Here is a 23012-nt window from a genome sequence, read left to right on the forward strand (position 1 = left end):
TAATATTAAGTTCAACAAACGATGGGTATTAATATTAAGTTCAACAAACGATGGGTATTAATATTAAGTTCAACAAACGATGGGTATTAATATTCAGTTCAACAAACGATGGGTATTAATATTCAGTTCAACAAACGATGGGTATTAATATTCAGTTCAACAAACGATGGGTATTAATATTCAGTTCAACAAACGATGGGTATTAATATTCAGTTCAACAAACGATAGGTATTAATATTCAGATCAACAAACGATGGGTATTAATATTCAGTTCAACAAACGATAGGTATTAATATCAAGTTCAACAAACGATGGGTATTAATATTCAGTTCAACAAACGATGGGTATTAATATTCAGTTCAACAAACGATGGGTATTAATATTCAGTTCAACAAACGATGGGTATTAATATTCAGTTCAACAAACGATGGGTATTAATATTCAGTTCAACAAACGATGGGTATTAATATTCAGATCAACAAACGATAGGTATTAATATCAAGTTCAACAAACGATAGGTATTAATATCAAGTTCAACAAACGATAGGTATTAATATTCAGTTCAACAAACGATAGGTATTAATATTCAGTTCAACAAACGATGGGTATTAATATTCAGTTCAACAAACGATGGGTATTAATATTCAGTTCAACAAACGATGGGTATTAATATTCAGTTCAACAAACGATGGGTATTAATATTCAGTTCAACAAACGATAGGGATGGGTATTAATATTCAGTTCAACAAACGATGGGTATTAATATTCAGTTCAACAAACGATGGGTATTGATATTCAGTTCAACAAACGATAGGTATTGATATTCAGTTCAACAAACGATGGGTATTAATATTCAGTTCAACAAACGATGGGTATTAATATTCAGTTCAACAAACGATGGGTATTAATATTCAGTTCAACAAACGATGGGTATTAATATTCAGTTCAACAAACGATAGGTATTAATATTCAGTTCAACAAACGATGGGTATTAATATTAAGTTCAACAAACGATAGGTATTAATATTAAGTTCAACAAACGATGGGTATTAATATTCAGTTCAACAAACGATGGGTATTAATATTCAGTTCAACAAACGATGGGTATTAATATTCAGTTCAACAAACGATAGGTATTAATATTCAGTTCAACAAACGATGGGTATTAATATTAAGTTCAACAAACGATGGGTATTAATATTAAGTTCAACAAACGATAGGTATTAATATTAAGTTCAACAAACGATAGGTATTAATATTCAGTTCAACAAACGATAGGTATTAATATTAAGTTCAACAAACGATAGGTATTAATATTCAGTTCAACAAACGATAGGTATTAATATTAAGTTCAACAAACGATAGGTATTAATATTAAGTTCAACAAACGATAGGTATTAATATTCAGTTCAACAAACGATGGGTATTAATATTCAGTTCAACAAACGATGGGTATTAATATTCAGTTCAACAAACGATGGGTATTAATATTCAGTTCAACAAACGATGGGTATTAATATTCAGTTCAACAAACGATAGGTATTAATATTCAGATCAACAAACGATGGGTATTAATATTCAGTTCAACAAACGATAGGTATTAATATCAAGTTCAACAAACGATGGGTATTAATATTCAGTTCAACAAACGATGGGTATTAATATTCAGTTCAACAAACGATGGGTATTAATATTCAGTTCAACAAACGATGGGTATTAATATTCAGTTCAACAAACGATGGGTATTAATATTCAGATCAACAAACGATGGGTATTAATATTCAGATCAACAAACGATAGGTATTAATATCAAGTTCAACAAACGATAGGTATTAATATTAAGTTCAACAAACGATAGGTATTAATATTCAGTTCAACAAACGATGGGTATTAATATTCAGTTCAACAAACGATGGGTATTAATATTCAGTTCAACAAACGATGGGTATTAATATTCAGTTCAACAAACGATGGGTATTAATATTCAGTTCAACAAACGATAGGTATTAATATTCAGTTCAACAAACGATAGGGATGGGTATTAATATTCAGTTCAACAAACGATGGGTATTAATATTCAGTTCAACAAACGATGGGTATTGATATTCAGTTCAACAAACGATAGGTATTGATATTCAGTTCAACAAACGATGGGTATTAATATTCAGTTCAACAAACGATGGGTATTAATATTCAGTTCAACAAACGATGGGTATTAATATTCAGTTCAACAAACGATGGGTATTAATATTCAGTTCAACAAACGATAGGTATTAATATTCAGTTCAACAAACGATGGGTATTAATATTAAGTTCAACAAACGATAGGTATTAATATTAAGTTCAACAAACGATGGGTATTAATATTCAGTTCAACAAACGATGGGTATTAATATTCAGTTCAACAAACGATGGGTATTAATATTCAGTTCAACAAACGATAGGTATTAATATTCAGTTCAACAAACGATGGGTATTAATATTAAGTTCAACAAACGATGGGTATTAATATTAAGTTCAACAAACGATAGGTATTAATATTAAGTTCAACAAACGATAGGTATTAATATTCAGTTCAACAAACGATAGGTATTAATATTAAGTTCAACAAACGATAGGTATTAATATTCAGTTCAACAAACGATAGGTATTAATATTAAGTTCAACAAACGATAGGTATTAATATTAAGTTCAACAAACGATAGGTATTAATATTCAGTTCAACAAACGATAGGTATTAATATTCAGTTCAACAAACGATAGGTATTAATATTCAGTTCAACAAACGATAGGTATTAATATTCAGTTCAACAAACGATGGGTATTAATATTCAGTTCAACAAACGATAGGTATTAATATTCAGTTCAACAAACGATAGGTATTAATATTCAGTTCAACAAACGATGGGTATTAATATTCAGTTCAACAAACGATGGGTATTAATATTCAGTTCAACAAACGATAGGTATTAATATTCAGTTCAACAAACGATAGGTATTAATATTCAGTTCAACAAACGATGGGTATTAATATTCAGTTCAACAAACGATGGGTATTAATATTCAGTTCAACAAACGATGGGTATTAATATTCAGTTCAACAAACGATGGGTATTAATATTCAGTTCAACAAACGATAGGTATTACAGTTTTTCTCGATTGCTTAAACACATTTCTTGAAACTATGCCTCGTATTCTCAAAACAGTAAACACAAATCCATAACGTCTCACCCAATTCCCCAAACATCCTATTTTCAGGTCAAAATGAAGCTCTACACTCAAAACCATTCACTCTTGCTGAAAAACCTAACTTTGCCCTCAGACAGGACACACAAGCCCTCAAAAATACACACACTACAACATAGTCTTACACACTGGTGCTATAAATTCAAAACAACATTTCCAAAACTGGTAAGTCATGTTGCTTGTGGTTTTTTTTTTACTCTCTCCTACTCTTACGTAAGATGTGTGTGAGCATCATATGACAGTTAACGAGTTCGTTTGCCCATAAAATCTTTAAGATATTAGGTTAAACTTATTTGGCTTGCTGTCCGCTGGAGAGGGGCTCGATGAAGCAGCTTCAACTCGAGCTCTGATATACCCCCCAGTGGCTAAATGTAGGACCTGTTAATTAAAGGGCAAGGTACCTAAGATGAAGGTGGAGTTTGGGGAGGTGGAGGGATACTGGAACAGCTGATACTAGGGAGAGGTAAGCGGCTGCTTATATACTCTGTTTGTTGATTGAAAGATTGGATGGGCTCGCTCCTCCCTAACTTACGTTTAGGAACTTCATTAAAAGAGCACACACAAACCTTATTCAAATATGGAATTGTATTGGAATGGTAAAGAGTGTTGGTACATGCCTCCACTCTATGATGAACAAGTCTAAGAATGCTCCACATATGGTTGAAATACCACCATTGGCCTAGAAAGATAACATTCTGGGAGTCAAGACTATAAAGGAGAAAGGATGCCCTCCCTTCACTGTCACTCTCTGCAGCCACTCTGTGTGACTGTACGACTGCTGGCCTTTTCTTGCAAGAACATAAACCTCACCAAAGACAATTGAAAATGTTTGTCTCTTATTCAGTGATAGAAATTTGTTTGCCACCACACCTCCCTGAAGGCTCTGATGATGGAGGCGACGGTGAAGCGACTCAGGTTTGGCTGTACTCGTTGCCCAGCAGGGCCTGAAATTAACACCCGACCACCTGCCAAATGCGGGTGAATATTGCTATTGGCGGGTAACACTGTCAATCTACCTGCCACATTGGCAGGTAGCCAATGAGAATTGAGTGATTCATTAGTTTTTTTTTTTACGTTTTCATTTTCATTGCGTTGGACCTTAGCTATAATGTGGCGGCACATTACTGGGGTAAAAAGGCCAGCTGAAACAAACAACCAACAAAAAGATGAGGATGAGTCAAAGAAAAGTAAAAGAAGACATTTTAATACAAAGTGGTCAATTGGCGACAACGGCAAGGTTCGTGAGCGGCTGATTTATGACAGCTACTCTTGTTTCGTAACGTTTATGCGATCAGAAAGAAGATAAGGACCTTTTCTGACTGTTTGGATGTGCGAGTATTAAACTGTTGGTGAGATGGGATGAGATAATGTAACGCTGACATAGGCTCCAGAACAATGACAGTTGCACAGATGTGTAGTACATGTTGGGAGTTGGGAACCGGTGAGAACATGTCCCGGTAACTTTACCAGTAATTTAGTTCTGCTTAACGGTACCTGAACGCTGTAACTAAAAGCTGTCTGGACCTAGCTGTCTACGTGACTAAATCAGCCATCGACACAGCCGCGGGTGATTTGTTTACATACGAGCTGCGATAGGTCTATAGATCTGTTATGCGTGTGTGTGTCAAAATCAATGAATAAAAAGATTTTTAAAAAATGTATATTCTAAGAGTTATTATTACTTATATTGATTTCGTTAATAACTTGACAGCACTTAAATGTGTACAAGTTAAAGAACAATATTGTGAAATTCCCGTTTTTCACCTTTAGGCTGTGAGGCAAAAAAAAAAGGCTGGTAAAAAGTCTCTGTGGCAGGTGAATTTTGATATCCACCTGCCACAGTGGCTGGTGGCCAAAAAAGTTAACTTCAGGCCCTGTTGCCCAGCCTCCCTCATAGTCATACCATGGACAAGGACATGGCCAACTAAAGTGGCTTGAATTTCATCCGAGACTGCTTGTCTTCTTGCACTTGCCCTTCCTCCTCCTCCTTCTCCTCCTCCTTCTCCTCCTCCTCCTTCTTCTCCTCCTCCTTCTCCTCCTCCTCCTTCTTCTCCTCCTTCTCCTCCTCCTTCTTCTCCTCCTCCTCTTCCTCCTCCTTCTTCTTCTCCTCCTCCTCCTCCTCCTCCTCTTCCTCCTCCTCCTCCTCCTCTTCCTCCTATTCCTCCTCCTCTTCCTCCTATTCCTCCTCCTATTCCTCCTCCTCTTCCTCCTCCTATTCCTCCTCCTCTTCCTCTTCCTCCTCCTCTCCCTCCTCCTCTTCCTGCTCCTTTTCCTCCTCCTCCTCCTCTTCCTCCTCGACCTATTGCTTAATTTCTCTGTGGATCCATTGTTCCTAAACTCAGTAAACTGATTTTTATCTTTTATAAAAGATTGTATAACCTTTTATCTATCTATTGAAGGATCTGACTGATGTGTGTTCAATTTTGACTCTTAGTGTTTTCACCTGGGTAATTGTGTGCTAACTGAGCTGAAGCTGTGCTGACTTGAGTGAGCAATATTGAATGCTAGTGCTTTCTAAATGACCACGTGGTGTAGGCAATGAGAAATGAAGGGATTTGTGTGTAGAGTTTTGCTGTAACAGTTCAACAAATCTGACTAATGTGTCAAAACAGGGGAATAGTGTTCATAGTTCAGTGAAATGGGTGTGCTTTTTGATAAATGGCAATATGGTTTTGAAATTTTAGTTCAAAAGCCTGGTTATAGTGTTTAAGCAATCGAGAAAAACTGTAATATTCAGTTCAACAAACGATAGGTATTAATATTCAGTTCAACAAACGATAGGTATTAATATTAAGTTCAACAAACAATAGGTATTAATATTAAGTGATGTTCATTTTAAACACTGTATTGTCTGTATTTTTTTGCAACAAAACAACAGCTCCAACGAGAGCCACAACAGTGTTTGTGAACGAATCTGCGGCTTTGAACAAATCGTGAGTCAATGATTCATTCATAATTACAGACACTTGCTTCGTTACTGATGAATAAATGACTCGATGACTCGCTCATAAAGACAGGGACTTGCCGCCACATACTGGTGGATTTAATTTTAACTGTTTTTACAATCATTACATTTCTCTATTGAAGATTTTTTTATTTAAAGCATTATTTATTTTATAAAGGTAAAAAATGCAGTGGAAATGTCGATTTAAGGGGCAAATATTGTCCTCACTGAAGGAGTGACTGCAGAGAGGGGTACGCAGGAGGAGGTTAAAAGCCTCAGGGGTAAAACACTCCTAAGAGGACCACTGGGTTAAGCAATACAACAACATCAACATTAAAGCCCAATACACACAATACACAGAGTCACTTACAAAGTTAGGTTTAAGGTACTAACAGAGGGATTCAAACAAACAACATATAATAAGGTATAATTTACAGACTGAGCTGAAGAGTAATATTCAGAGAACATTGTTTTTAAGAGGTTTTGAATGAGTGAAGGGTGGATGCTTGACGGATTGAGGAAGAGCCACAACGCTAAAAGACCTGATGATATTTTTCACCAGCCGATACTGCTTAACATAAACTAAACAGTAATAATGTACAGTATAATGATACTAACTGTAGTTTCTCCAGCTTGAATTGTGGGTTCATCAGTAGATCACTGAGGTTTTTCACTCCAGAGTCTCCTAGATTATTCACGCTCAGGTTCAGCTCTCTCAGGTGTGATGGGTTTGATTTCAGAGCTGAAGTCAGGATGAGACTCTGTTTCTCTGTAATACTGCATCCACTCAGACTGAAGACAGAAAGAGAAAATGACTCAGATCCATGTTCAGTTCATGTGTGAGTTAAATGCATCATTAATAAATGCCATACAGTCACTAATACACCAGCAAAATCATGGAAACTTAATGATATGAACAAACCAAGACAGGAGCATTTGAGGAAACTAGTTACAATCCAAGTCTGGATCGTCCTCACTCCACAAATAAGTGAACTTATCACTGTAGATTAATATATAGGATCAATATAGAAACAATAGAAAAGTTGACATTTAAATGGACTGATTTTACATTTTCATCTTCAGAAAATCTAATTATAAAACGGTTAGTTCCAATCCTTGATTCTGATTGGTCAATAACTGTTTTATTCACGATAAACACGGGTATGACCGCTTCACCCAACGGCTCTATGTATCACTACACAACACCCCTAGCAACCACTCTTAGCAACGTAAACACGTGTTTGATCTCACTGATATTGTTCACTGAAGCTTATAGAGTAGAGTATTGTGAGAGATCGAGTAAGCGAGTGTTCCTGCATTTACAGTAGATATAGCATTTTCCTTCAGGTCAGACCTATATTCATAATAAAAAATCAGTTTGAATGTCTGCTGCGATATCTTGTCCTTTAACAGTCAAGGGGTTTTCCGTGCCCTAATCATTTATCAGTTCCGTGTTAACCCTTAAAGACCTAGACCATTTTTGGAGCACATGACTCACCTGCTCTTTTCTTTGTTTTTCTAACCCATTATAGCAGTCAGCATCAAGTACCATATATCATTTTAAACAAGAGAACTTGATGTTTCAATCTAGCTCATTTAAATGACCAATTTTACATTTATTTTGTCTTAGAATGGATAAATTTCCCAGATTTAAGAAAAACGGCAGCAGATTTCTGGTTTTTTTTTTTTACTCAGCTCAAACAAATCCTCCTGAAGTTTGGATTTTTTCCTTTAGAAAGTTGTACTTGGATATTCTAGATTTCCAGGTAAAAATTTTACTACATGTAACAATCCCTAAGCAAGTTATAGCCATTTATTATAACATTATTATAGGCGATTTTCAGTGAAAATCTGGTGTTATTTACAATGTAGATGTGTCCAAAAAAGTTCAGGAAGAAAAATAAATAGAAACATTGTAATAGAGTACTGAAGCAAATGTGACTTTATATATATTTATGTAGTTTCAACCGATCTGGGCTTGGGGGTGGGACTAAGCATCAACAAACTGCTCGTTTGGCTCAGAGGAACAAATCACATGGGTTTCTTTGACGAATCAATGCTGATCAAAACTTGATGATGCAATCACATTCACTACGGAGCATCTGAATGTCCAATCGCGATGAACCCGATACCAAAATAAAGCCGCGAATCTCCTCTTTATGGGACTTTTTAAAGCATACAAATTGGATTAGTGGTTCAAAAGTTATTAAACATTTAAGAACAACAGTTATTTTTATGCCGCCGGCGGCCGTTTAGGTCTTTAAGGGTTAACAAGTTTGAGTCCTTTCAATATAAAAGTCTTCACTACTGACTGACTCACTCATAAAGAGTCTTTGTCTTCATCTAATGGAGAAAATATGTATGTAACTTCTGTTGCTGTTTACGGTCAGGGACTATTTTTTCCAGCGGAAGGAAGGCTTTTAGTGATTTTACTTCATGCAAGTTGCATGAATAGATATTTTTCGGGTTTAATATTTGTATTGTGTGGTACCCGCTTTATAAAAGCAATTACGTACTGGAGGCTAGTGCTGCATGGTGAATAAGTCACGGCTGACTCCGCTTCGCGTCGAGCCTAACAACGCCCTTCAGCCGTGACCTATTCACCATACAGCACAGCCTCGAGTACCTTACTTCTTACATACACATTCTGCTTAATAAATTAAGATTTAGTGGAAAGTGCCAGTAGTCCAGTATAACTGTAACTCTGTCAGAATAATTTACTGTAATTGTTACGCTGTTTTTAGTCTTATATAACTTCTGTATTATTTCAAAGCAAAGATTAGTCAGATTTCAGTATATAAAACAATTTTATGGCTACATAGTTTCAAATGCTTTAATACTCTTCATACTGATACACATAACAAGCGGTTAACTAATAGTATTTCTGAATCTTTCTTCAGATTGAGAAACACCAGAAAGTGCATTACTATAAATGATTAGACTTGAGTCCAGTTGCCTTAAAATAAAATAAACAGTAAACTTTAATCACACTGTAACTGCTGTACAGTATAAAGATACTAACTGTAGTTTCTCCAGCTTGAATTGTGGGTTCATCAGTAGATCACTGAGGTTTTTCACTCCAGAGTCTCCTAGATTATTCCAGCTCAGGTCCAGCTCTCTCAGGTGTGATGGGTTTGATTTCAGAGCTGAAGTCAGGATGAGACTCTGTTTCTCTGTAATACTGCATCCACTCAGACTGAAGACAGAAAGAGAAAATGACTCAGATCCATGTTCAGTTCATGTGTGAGTTAAAAGCATCATTAATAAATGCCATACAGTCACTAATACACCAGCAAAATCATGGAAACTTAATGATGTGAACAAACCAAGACAGGAGCATTTGAGGAAACTAGTTACAATCCAAGTCTGGATCGTCCTCACTCCACAAATAACTGAACTTATCACTGTAGATTAATATATAGGATCAATATAGAAACAATAGAAAAGTTAACATTTAAATGGACTGATTTCACATTTTAAACATCAGAAAATCTTGTGCATGAATGAGTTTATTTTAAGAAATTTTAAAGTGTAGTTTACAACATAGTTTACAATACACATTGTAAACAATACAAACACATTCTGCTTAATAAATTAAGATTTAGTGAAAAGTGCCATTAGTCCAGTATAACTGTAACTCTGTCAGAATAATTTACTGTAATTGTTGCTTTGTTTTTAGTCTGTTATCACTTCTGTATTATTTCAAAGCAAAGATTTGTCAGATTTCAGTATATAAACAATTTTATGGCTACATAGTTTCAAATGCTTTAATGCTCTTTCTACTGATACACATAACAAGCGGTTAACTAATAGTATTTCTGAATCTTTCTTCAGATTGAGAAACACCAGAAAGTACAATACTATAAATGATTAGACTTGAGTCCAGTTGCCTTAAAATAAAATAAACAGTAATCTTTAATCACACTGTCACTGCTGTACAGTATAATGATACTAACTGTAGTTTCTCCAGCTTGAATTGTGGGTTCATCAGTAGATCACTGAGGTTTTTCACTCCAGAGTCTCCTAGATTATTCACGCTCAGCTCCAGCTCTCTCAGGTGTGATGGGTTTGATTTCAGAGCTGAAGTCAGAGCAGAACAACCTTCATCTGTCATACAACAGCAGCTTAACCTTTATTAGAGAGAGAGAGAGAGAGAGAGAGAGAGAGAGAGAGAGAGAGAGAGAGAGAGAGAAAGAGAGAGAGAAAACCCTTTTTATCACAAATATTCACATATCACAAACCAAACAAAATAAATAAATACAACACTGAACAATTCAAAAAAAAAAAACTAAAAGGGGAAATATAACTCTTCTTTAACAACTTCACAAATGACTCCGTTTAAACACCAAATTGCTTCAAAAGTTAAAATATCATGCATTAATCTGTAGTAATGATAGTCAATTAAAACCCTTGATTTGACTAATTTAGTAAAAACAGCTTCTAAGAACATTCTGTTCCACCTTTTCCTTCCTTGTAATATAAATTGACATTTTAGCTTGACCCAACAGGAAATTCAACAAACAAGACTTCTGACTGTGTTTTTTAACATATTTAACACCACAAAATAACACTTTCATTGAAAAAATTACATTAAAAGAAATGAAAAACATATCCAAGATATTAAAGGGTTAGTTCGCCCATTTAAGACTTAAAGTTGTATGCAATCCTTACCAGCACTATAGGTCATACACACTGACCCACTCTGTTGTCAACTCCCTGGTCAGAGTTCTGGCCGCTGGAAGTTTTTCAATAAAGTACTCCCGGTTATTTTCCGGGGTCACAAAACTGTGCGTTTTTACGTGAAAAAATGATTTGCGTTTCAAAGCTTGATTAATTTACCAGACAAAAAACCCGCCGGTCAAAATTCATACCTCAGTTTTAATCGGCACTATTTTCTATCTATTTCTATCAATCCGCGCTGCTGTCAACAGTGCGCACGTTTCGATCAGCTGTTCCATAGTGTTCACACCATCGATTGACAACGACGTAAAAAGTATTAAATTAACAATGGTGCGAACTTGTAAATTCCCAGGCTGTGACCACAAGGATGTGCCGGATCAAAGTTCAGATTCCATCGTTTTCCTGTTTCGAATATATACTATGAGACAGCTTTGGCTGGTTGCCATCGGCTACTCTGCGGGAGTTAAAATATCCAGAATAAAGGATTTTCGTGTGTGTAGTGCTCACTTCAGCGAAGACGATTACATCCCCAACCAAGAAGGAAAAGGAAAATTAAAGAGTTTTGCTGTACCAGTACCACGGGTAAGCTCTATTTACTAACTTTATGATCCCATGTCTAAACTGTACGGTAAACAAGCTGATGTTTAGACTCCATTATAAAACATGTGAAAAGATGTCTAATATAAAAACAGTATAGCCTATAGGGATATTGGTACAATTTGCTGAGAAAACGATTTGATTGAACCAGTGTTAATTTCGTTGACTAAATATTTTCGTCATTATTTTCGTCACAAATATATTTTTGCGGACGAAAACGAAACGAAAACTAAAAAAGAAGTCATTGATGGAGACTAAAACTATGACTAAATTGATTGACAATATCGTCAACGAATAAAGGACGAGACGAAAATAGACTGTGACGAAAATCCAATCAGCAGACAGGAGAGATGCGAGGAATCGATGAACAAAAGAACCAATCGGCAAAACGGAACAGGCGAGACTGCATGAGAAGAGAACCAATCAGAGCCTGACTTATTGAGACGTGAAGCGAAGGTATTCAGTCTTTGACCGAGCTCCCGGGAAGACGGCATTTGAAGAGACGATGTCTAAAAGAGCAACAAAATGTCCACAGCTGGGAGAAAAAGAAGGGGAGACTTGTGGGCACACTTCACGTTTGACGACAAACAAAACAAAGTGTAAAGCATGCGGAGCGGTCATTCGTGGCAAGAACACAACCAATTTGAAAAGACATTTACAGACGAGCCACCCGGACATTTTCTCAAAGGTAAATTCACAATGATGTTCTTTTGTTTATTGAGCTAAACAAAATTGGAAGACTGCAGTGCGTAAATGTTGTAGTATTAAATATTACGAACTGAAAAGTACTGTAAAATAGCCCCTTCTTCAAGTTAAATGAGAGCACCATACGACTACGTAAAATTATGCTACATACATTTGATTAATACTAATGTTTAGTATATTTCATAATGTTCTACTTATCACAAAATTTTCTAGATTAGTCATGTGAAATGTGACCGTTCACATCCTATCAGTATACACTAATCTAGTGTAGATTAGTGTGTATAATGTGTGTATAATCACTAATATTGTGTTATTTAAAACATACAATATTGCTAGACAAAGGAATTTTGTAAAAGGTTTTTTATTCAGGTTTTGTAAACCTTATAAAATCTTGTTACATTTTTTTTTATCCACCTAGCTGCCAACTTATTAAATATTTACTTATTTCACTCTTTTATTTGCGTTTAGTGCTTTAATATTTACTGCTTGCGCAAAAAAAGTGATTTCAATGAATAAATAATATAAACGTATTTAAACTATTTTCCTTTTTTATGTCACAGCTACAGAAGTCTCCTGATGAAGGCGGTGAACCAAGCGCAAAAGAGGCAAAAATATCCAATCAAAACATTGCAGAAGCACTGTTAGGTACTACAAAGTACAAAAGCAATGCCAGAGAACAGCAAGTAAAAGAGGAGGCTATAGCAAAATGGATTGGACGTTCAGGGTTGCCACTCACTACAGTAGAAGATGAGGACTTTATTCTCATGATAGAAACATTTGATAAGAAGCTGACAGTGCCAAAGAAAACAAAGATAAGCAATCTGATTGAAAAACACTATGAGGAAGAAATGACAAAGTTTAAGAAACGACTGTGTGGTGCTCGTAAAGTGTCAATTGGAATTGACCTATGGACTAAAAAGGGACTGTCTGCATCATTCCTTGGCATAAGTTGTTGCTTTTTTTGTGTTGATCAAAACAAACCAGAACACATCCTGCTCGCTCTTGAACAAGTTGCCCATCCACACACTGCCCAGTCCATTAAGGCCTGCGTGGATAAGTGCATGCAGGAATGGGGAATTTCAAATGACAAAATTGTGACTGTAATAACGGACAACGGTAGCACTATGGTAGCAGCATTTAAACACAGTACTCAAGAAGAAGAAGAGGCTAGCTCAGATGATCAAGAGGAGTCCCCCCGAGGTGAAAGTGATTCAGAGGAGGGGATTGAAGACCATCGGTAAGCCACTTTTATTCATAATTTCATTTGACAGTAAGTTAATGTATTACCTCATTTACCTGATATGTATTTACTTTCTTTTTGGTAGCTATCAAAACATGGAGATGGATATGGAACGGATGCCATGTGTGGTTCGCACGCTGCAGCTTGTGGTCCACATGCTAAACAAGGAGGCAAGTGTGAAGCGAATCCTTGACAAAGCACGATCAATTTGAAGCTCTTTCGCAAGTCATCTGTTGCAACACAGAAGATTTTGGATAAGTGTGGCCTAATTGTTGTGAATGATTGTCCCACGCGCTGGTCAAGTACATATTACATGATTGCACGACTTCTCAAAGTTAAAGATCCTCTTTGCGAAATAGCGAATGAGATGGGGTGGGACAACTTACTCTCTAGTGAGTGGCAGAAGCTCAGCTCATTGCATGAACTAATGTTGCCTTTTGCCGAACACACACACACTCTTCAGAGTGACACGATGTCTATGTCACTGATCGTCCCTGCCCTCTTAGATTTGCTTAGGCACCTTACTGATTTTGAAGAAAACACAAATCATCGGGATTTTGCCACTCTAGCACGAAAAATGAAAGTCAATTTGAACCAGCGCTTTGCCTGGGTATTGGATCCATCAGATGAAAAGTTCTCTCCACTTGTTGCAGCTGCTTTCTTTCTCAACCCTACTGTGTGTGATACTCTCCTTGATGTGGCTGATGACAGTGTTCAGGAACTTTTTAAGCAGGCAGAGGGGTATGTGGTCCAGTGCACTCAGAGTCAAGAGACTCACCCTGATGATAATGTAGAGGAACTGAATGGACCAGAGCCTGACCCTGGACCACCATCCTCCTCCTCAAGGCAGCCAGTCTTCAGATTTCTGTCCAAATGCCGTGCAAAGCCTAAAACAAAGTCCTCCACATGTAGCATCCGGCAGCAACTAAGCAAGTACAAGGAGGAGCTCTCACAGCCCATTACTTGTGATTCAGGAATCCAGTTTTGGCTTGGGAAATGTGACACATTTTATCACAGCTTGAAACCATTAGCATTAGATCTGTTAGCAATGCCGGCTTCGCAAGCTTTTGCAGAGAGAGTTTTTAGTGTCACAGGTGACCTAACCAGGGGAAAGCGTAACAGAGCAAAAGTCACTTTAGCACGAAGTGCTTTCTTGAAAATGAATAGAGGTAAATAAGTGTTAGTATTCTGTGGTTGAATTGCCAGCATTGTGGTAGCAAGAAGAAAATGTGGTTCAGTGCACTTTAGATTCAAATTAAAGATGTTTACACTTATTGTTCAGCTCAGCTGTACGCTTTAAGGTCCTGGACCTAACTTTATTTTTCTTTTATTGATGGTGAATTGGCAGCTAGTTATTGTTTACATTACCATGACAGTGTTTTTTGCTGCATAAAAGCTTTTGAATTGAAATAAAGACACAGTTGTGTTGAAATAAAGTAAAATTTGTGTTTTATATATTTTGGTTAAGTTTGTTTCCTATACCAGCGGTAAAAAATTGTCTAGTAAATCTGATATTGATTTTAGTCTTATTTTAGTCGACTAAAATACCAAGCAATTTTAGTCGACTAAAATACCAAGCAATTTTAGTCGACTAAAATAAGACTAAAATTAAAACAAATCAGATGACTAAAACTAAAAAGAATTATAGTCAAAAGACTAAGACTAAAACTAAATGAAAATTTCTAGTCAAAATTAACACTGGATTGAACACACACACAATTGAGGTTTGGTGTTGCAATCAATAACATTGTCGTTGTGCTAAAATTACTTTCATCATCTGATCCGTCTGACATTGTGCTAAAATTGGTTTCATCATCAGAAGTTTCGCAGTCAGACATGTCGTCAGCGAGTCGCGCTATCAACAGCTGATCGGAACGTGCGCACTGTTGACGTTGACAGCAGCGCGGATTGATAGAAATGGATAGAAAATAGTGCCGATTAAAACTGAGGAAAATAACCGGGAGTACTTTATTGAAAAACTTCCAGCGGCCAGAACTCTGACCAGGGAGGTGACAACACAGTGGGTCAGTGTGTATGACCTATAGTGCTGGTAAGGAGGATTGCATACAACTTCATGTCTTAAATGGGCGAACTAACCCTTTAAAAAGAGGTTGTAACCGGTCACTATGAAAAACCGCATGAAAAATCGTCTCTTTTTGTGAACAAAAGGGACAAGCTTCAGTAACATCATCGTTAATCAAAGAAATAAAAGCATTAACAGCAATAGCACCATATAGCAATCTCCACTGTAAATATCCAGTTTTCTTGACCAATGGTGATTTATATAATGCTCTCCATTCAGGTTTTTCATTAACCTCAAGATTAAGAGCCTTACGCCATGGAGTGTCACATTTGTTATTTAAAGATGTTTTGTTAAAAGCCTTCACACAACATTTGTACATGTCCTTACCCAGTGCAGAGTTTGGACCCACAACTATGAACTCTTCACACTCTAACAGTACACCACTGCACTCCCCTAAACTAGGGGACAGACTCAGATTGGGAAAAGGATCTTTACAATCAGGCTGAATAGATCCCTTAGAGTATAAGTCCAAGAGTTCTGTTTCCTCTCCAGTGAGGGCTGATCTCCATTTCTCAACTGCTCTTGTAACTGTTCGGTGTGATTTGATATCGAGACGCTCAGCGATGGCAGTCACATTTTTAAAAGCAGGGCCCGTTATTTGATGCAAGTGTTCAATTTGTACCACCTTTGCATCACACAAAGGCCTTTCAGGAATGGCAAAAGACATCTCACACGTTAGGTCCAGTCGTGAGCCAACGACCAAAGGCTTCTGTAATAGCCAAAACAAGGAGGATGAGTTGTTCTCCCTGCTTATTTGGAATAGAGACCATACTTTGAAAAGGTTGCGGTAGAAGATTGGAGAATCACGCAGTTTAAGTCTCTGAGGATCCGACCAGAATAAAGCTTTATCCAGTCCCAGTCCATCAATATTCCGAAGGATTGCACAGGCAGCACCAGTCCAACTTGAATCATCAGAGTACTTTAAGAGTCTTTGTACAAACTGCAGGCGAAAGGCTGCTGTTCTGCTCTGCAGGTGTATTAAACCAAGCCCCCCTTCGTCTTTAGACAGGTACAGCACACTTTCTGGTATCCAATGCATTCTGTCCCAGAAAAAGTCAATTAAAATGGACTGAATTTTTATTAAAACTTCAGCTGGGGGGTCTATACAGGCCAAACGATGCCAAAGTGCAGAGGCGACCAGATTATTAATTATCAAGATACGTCCTTTATAGCAGTGGTTCCCAACCTTTTTTTGTCTGAGACCCCCTTTTTCTCTAGAAAATATTTTAGGGCCCCCCTTCACATTTAATGATATTATCGCTCTTGTAAGCTTGCAGCAAGGATGACAAAATATGTTGTTTTCAAACAAACGGTGTGTTTATGCACAAATAATAGCCTATAATATTGAAAATACAATAACAAAAACATCAGTAGGCCCTTTTTAATTTAAAAACGTAAGCCTAGGAGAAGCCTATATATTGCCCCTATTTGAAATGCAAAAACAAAAATATGCACACTGGTGTGTAGGTAAAAAAAGAAAGAATATAGGCTATTACTAAATGACTGTTGTCTGGGGCCTCAATACTTGCATGTTATTTGTGAGGCTTTATCAATGTGAGGCTTTATTTTTTACGCTTTTGGCGCTATATATTTGCGTTTATTAACAGAATAATGCATCTTTCGGAAGAACATTGTAGCCGGAACTACATCTCTCTGTGTACGTTTATGACGAGTCACGCAGGTACTGGGCTACTCCGCAGCGGCAGCGATCCGAACCAGTGTAAAATAGTCCCAATGTAAACACTTATTATAGGTGTACCATAGTGGTTCAGGATAAGACAAAAACACGGATTGGAAAATGGATTCATGATGAACTCGCTCATTATATAAATTTTTAACAGAAAAAAGTTAAGGACTTTTATTTAATGCTCATTGCTCAAACCTTTCAAAATATGACGCGACCCCCCACAGAGCTCGCTGAGGCCCCCTTGTGGGCCGCGACCCCCCTGTTGGGAACCGATGCTTTATAGGACATTTTAGGGAGTAGAAACCTCCACTTATCTAGTCACCTTTTGACTTTTTCAATGACACCTTCAAAATTCTTTTTCACATAATTGTCATCACCCAGAAAAACTCCCAAATATTTGAAACCATTTCTGGTCCAATTCAATCCATCAGGAAGCCTCGGTTCAAACTCTGCCCATTTTCCGACTAAAATGGCTTCACTTTTTCCCCAATTTACCTTTGCAGAAGACAGAGACTTAAAATCATTTAAAATCTTCAACGTCACACTGATATCTTTACAATCACTGATTAAAACAATGACATCATCAGCATAAGCTGAAATTTTAAAAATATTAGCACAGTTGGGAATACACAGTCCATATACATTAGCTCTTAGCTTGTTCAACAAGGGTTTTATGGCAAGGGTATACAACATGCCTGAGAGTGCACAGCCCTGTCTTACACCCCTATTCACCTTAAATGGAGAGCATAAATCACCATTTATCTTCAATACACTCTCAACGCTACAATACATAACTTTTATCATAGAAATAAAATCCGAATTAAAACCAAAAGCTTTTAGAACACTTCACAAATAACTATGTTCTACTCTGTCGAAAGCTTTTTCTTGGTCAATTGATATCATTCCAAAATCCAAATCAAAGAGTTTTCCACAGTCTAAAATGTCTCTTATAAAAGAAACATTATCAAAAATCCTCCGACCTGGCACACAATACGACTGGTCAGGGTGAATTATGGACTCAATCACTTCCCCAAGTCTAATTGCTAGGGCTTTGGAGAGTATCTTATAGTCATTACATAAAAGACTTACAGGCCTCCAGTTTTTTATATCATTTAAATCCCCTTTTTTTGGTAGCAGAGTAATGATTGCTCTACCACAGCTTCGTGGCAGTTGTCCTTTTTCTAAGCTCTCATTAAAAAACTGCTACCAATTCTGGACCCACCTCAAACCAAAAAGATTTGTAAAAATCTATTGAGATCCCATCAATGCCTGGTACTTTCCCACTCTCCATTCTTTTAAGTGCATCCTCAAGTTCTCCTAAACTCAAAGCTCTACCAATTTCTTTATTGGCATTTTTAGTAACTTGAGGCAAAAAAAAAAAAAAAAACTTTCATCATTAAAATCTAAAATTTCACTTTTATACAAGTCTTTATAGAATTGTACTGCTCTTTCTCTGATATCTATAGGGTTTGACAATAAGACTCCAGTTTCAGACTTCAGACTGTGAATGAGCTTTTTCTGCCCATTCTTCTTTTCCAGATTAGTGCTTTTTCCAGATTAGAGAGAATATTTTTTTAAATACTTTGGGCAATGTTTTAAATGATTGTAATACTGATGAGTTTTTATTTGTTGGAGGGGATTTTAACTGTACTGAAAATGGCATTGATAGGAATCATGTAGAACCTCACATGCAATCGAGAAAGACTTTAATTCATTTAATGAAATTTCACAGTATTATTGATATATGGAGGAATTTCCATGGCACGCAGAGGCAATACACTTGGGTTCATGCTTTTAATAACCAGCTATCAATGGCAAGGCTTGATAGATTTTATGGTTTTAAGCATCAACTAAGTATGGTAAGGGAATGCTCAATAGTCCCAGTAAGTTTCTCTGACCATAGTTTGGTTAAATGCATTGTGGCAAAAAACCATGTTAAATCTAAAAGTGCATATTGGCATTTTAATAATAATTTGGTGCTGGTTGAGGAGAGAACCCCTGATATGATTGTAAAGCGCTTTGGATGTACAGTAGTACATATGAAAGCGCTATATAAATGCCTCATTCATTCATTAAAAAATAATTTTGAGGGAGCATCCATTAAATTGGCACTCTGAAACCGAGATCTAGTTATTGCACCTTGCGTCGTCAAACCTAAAATATCAGTTAAAAGATTATTTTTCTTTTTGATGCATTTCAACAAAGTGACATCTTTTGTGGAGTCTGCAAGCCCTTGCAACCTCATTAAATATTCTTCTAAAACCCTCATTGACTTATTTATGTCTCTTGTAGCGTTGCGAGTGTATTGTTGACACAACTGTTTTATTTGAACCTCTGTAAAAATCCCACCAATTATGCAATGACAAGAAAGATGATTTCGAAGCTTTGGCGTTTTTCCAAAACTCTTTAAAAATATCTCTAAAACAAGAATCACCCAATAAATTATTATTAAAATTATTATTAAAATGCCAATATGCACTTTTAGATTTAACATGGTTTTTTTGCCTCAATTTAACCAAACTATGGTCAGAGAAACTTACTGGGACTATTGAGCATTCCCTTAACATACTTAGTTGATGCTTAAAACCATAAAATCTATCAAGCCTTGCCATTGATAGCTTAAAAGCATGAACCCAAGTGTATTGCCTCTGCGTGCCATGGAAATTCCTCCATATATCAATAATACTGTGGGATTTCATTAAATGAATTAAAGTCTTTTTCGATTGCATGTGAGGTTCTACATGATTCCTATCATTGCCATTTTCAGTACAGTTAAAATCCCCTCCCACAAATAAGAACTCATCAGCATTACAATCATTTAAAACATTACCCAAAGTATTTAAAAAAAAATATTCTCTCTAAAGCCGCAGTAGGAGCATATACACAGATAAAAATAAAAGTGCTATTTTCAAAAGAAGCTTTTACTTTCAAGAGCCTTCCTTTTATTACTTCTTCAATAGTGTAAGAATAAGGAGTGAAATTCCTAGAAAATAAAACTCCAACTCCGCCACTTAGAGAAGTAGAATGACTTAAAATCACTAAGCCATCTAACTCCTTAGCCCAATCTGCAGCATCTAAGACATCACTGTGTGTTTCTTGTACAAATAACACATCAATAGTTTTACACTTCAAAGTCTCGTATATTTGTGCTCTCTGTTTTAATAAAGATGATTTACTTCCTATTGGGATCATCTTTATTGGCGAGACCATTTTGCCGTATCTGGCAAGCATTCCAACAAGAACATAATTTTCAATAAAAGGTGGCACATTGGACAGAGTCACTCTTTTGGACGGAGTGGAGAGAGGGAGTACAGATGTAAAAATACCCCCCATCTCAACACCACTCTCGACCAACAAGTTCGCTAAATCAATGGTCTTAACAAACAAAATATTAGCGCTGTTCATCCGTGACGCCAACAGAACATTCTCATGCCCAACAACAGCACTCACCGCCAACACACAAGTCAAGTCAAGTCAAGTCAAATATATTTATATAGCGCTTTTCACAATACAGATTGTATCAAAGCTGCTTCACAGTATCAATCAAAAGAACTTAACAGTGTTTGTTTATTACTGGAAAAAGACATCCAAGTTTGGTAGAGCTGATCAGTGGTATGATGGGTCATTTAATTTGAACACACTCCTCTACACTTGCGGCAGAGTCAATTTTCACCCCATGACGTCTTGTCAAAAACTCTAAACTCTCCGCACCTGGAGCAGCCATCCTCCCAGTACACAGACTGGGAGTTACAGTTTTTCTCAATTGCTAAAACACTAAACCCTATTGTCTGAACCAAATGCTCAGTTGCCTGAACCCACTGATTGAATCAATCACTCTTTTGGCAAAACCATAAGCACTTTTCACCTGTTTAGACACAACTTGCCAACAGATTTTCATTTGTGATGCACCTGTGCTGCATAATGGTGAGCACAGGTGACAAAAGTCAAACACAATTAAAGCACAGTTGTCACCACTTGAACACAACAACTCAAAATTGATCACACTTGTGGCTAATGATGTGGGCGAACATATACAGTAAGCCAGTTCAGAGAGCACTGGTTTGTGAGGCCCTACAATGGATAGAAATCTGAGAGGATTCTGGGAGAGTTTTCACAGAGCCCTCCAGGTTAGAGAGTGGTTCAATATGAACCAAGTATTACACAGTATTACACAGTAATACTGTATTACAAGTACAATATTACAGTTTTTCTCAATTGTTTACACACAAATACTGGTACTTGAGACACAATGACCACAACATGTAACTCATGCACCAACCCTCTGAACCAATTCTGATAAACTACAAGCACAATTCCTGCTTTACACTCAAATTGCAGTTCTAAAACACACTTTTTTTCAAAACACTACACACAATTCTCTGCATTTGACACAATTTTCATGCAAAAAGTCTCTTGTTTTCACAAGGAACACACTGCCATTCAAATATGCACGCTGACTTCTCACATGGACAAACACGTCACACAGTTTTACCATTAGCAATCAGAGCTTTAGCATAAAAGACCGAAACAGAAGAGAGGATGCAGCATAGTGTTTTTTTTTGTTTTACTGTAACTGTATACAGTAAATTATTCTGTTGTTTTGTATGTAGACCACTGTATGTGCAACTTTGTATTGGTTGGGATGTACACTGTGTACATTGTTTTTGTGGGAAAAAATAAATATATTTGTTACCGTGTATAAGTGTGTTCTGAAATACAATATTCTCAAATATTTTACAACACACTTATGCATGTACTGTCTGTAGTAAGTGTAACACTGAACAAAAAAAAAGGCTAAGTCATTATGATGAATGGAGAAGAAGTGTTTTCGATTCATCATAGTGTTTTACATTGAGCACATCAGTGTTCAACTGGTTCTTATAAATGTCTATTCATATGATGGTTTGTGTGTGTCATTTGAAAACAAAATACCATTTTGAGAAGAAATAACATTGTTTTGAATGTAAAGTTTCATTTTGCAAGAGAATTGAGGGGTTTTGCCCATTGTGTGTGTGTTTTTTGATTTGTGTGTAGAGTTCTGAGAGTATGAGGCATGCTTTCAGAAAATGTGTGTAAACACATCCTTAAACCTTTCCTAAACACCATTGAGGAATTCTTCTCCTCATGGCGGTGGAATGTATATGAACGCCAACCTTACACCAGCTTGGATACGGCATGCCAGAGGGTTTTTCTGGTCCCGGAAGGGAGTGGTGGGAACCTTGGGCACATATCCAAGCCGGGGTCTCAGGATCACGTGAGAATAGGCCGGCCCGAATTCCAGGCACGCTTCGTCAACGGAGAATGCGTGCAGGTCCCCTACCCTCTGGATGGAGGCCAATGCAATCAGAAGCGCTGTCTTCATCGACAGGAACTTAAGCTCGACTGATTGTAAAGGCTCAAAGGGAGCACTCTGCAGGGCAGTTAGAACCACCGCAAGGTCCCAAGAGGGAACGAGAGGAGGGCGAGGAGGATTCAGTCTCCTCGCTCCTCTCAGGAACCTGACGATCAGGTCGTGCTTTCCTATGGACTTACCTTCTACCGTATCATGGTGTGTGGCGACAGCGGCAACGAATACTTTGAGGGTGTGGAGACAGCCTTCGCTCCAACCCATCTTGAAGGAAGGAAAGCACGACACCGATCGAACATCTCCGGGGGTCTTCTCGGCAAGAAGAGCACCAGCTGACGAAGAGGTTCCACTTCAACGCATAGGCGTGTCTCGTGGACGAAGCTCTAGCGGAAGTGATGGTAGCCACCACCGCAGGTGGTAGGGTACTCAAACCTGCCTCGTCCCGTCCAGGAGCCACACGTGGAGGTTCCAAAGATCGGGACG

The 23012-nt window shown here is 37.2% G+C and overlaps 1 protein-coding gene across 1 annotated transcript in view; it reads right to left on the bottom strand.

Moving 5' to 3' along the window:
- The window catches only part of LOC130076441 (protein NLRC5-like), a 195469-nt gene that overhangs the window by 27344 nt on the left and 145113 nt on the right, over positions 1–23012 (bottom strand). Inside the window, exons 12-14 of the mRNA XM_056241518.1 lie at positions 10147–10320; positions 9213–9386; positions 6809–6982 (exon numbers count right to left, since the gene is read on the bottom strand). Of these exons, the coding sequence (XP_056097493.1) occupies positions 6809–6982; positions 9213–9386; positions 10147–10320 (522 nt within the window). The remainder of the gene's footprint in view (positions 1–6808; positions 6983–9212; positions 9387–10146; positions 10321–23012) is intronic.

The sequence above is a fragment of the Rhinichthys klamathensis genome, unplaced genomic scaffold (genome assembly GCF_029890125.1).
Source record: "Rhinichthys klamathensis goyatoka isolate OS25496 unplaced genomic scaffold, OSU_Roscu_1.1 h1tg000652l_1, whole genome shotgun sequence".
Taxonomy (NCBI): Eukaryota; Metazoa; Chordata; class Actinopteri; order Cypriniformes; family Leuciscidae; genus Rhinichthys; species Rhinichthys klamathensis.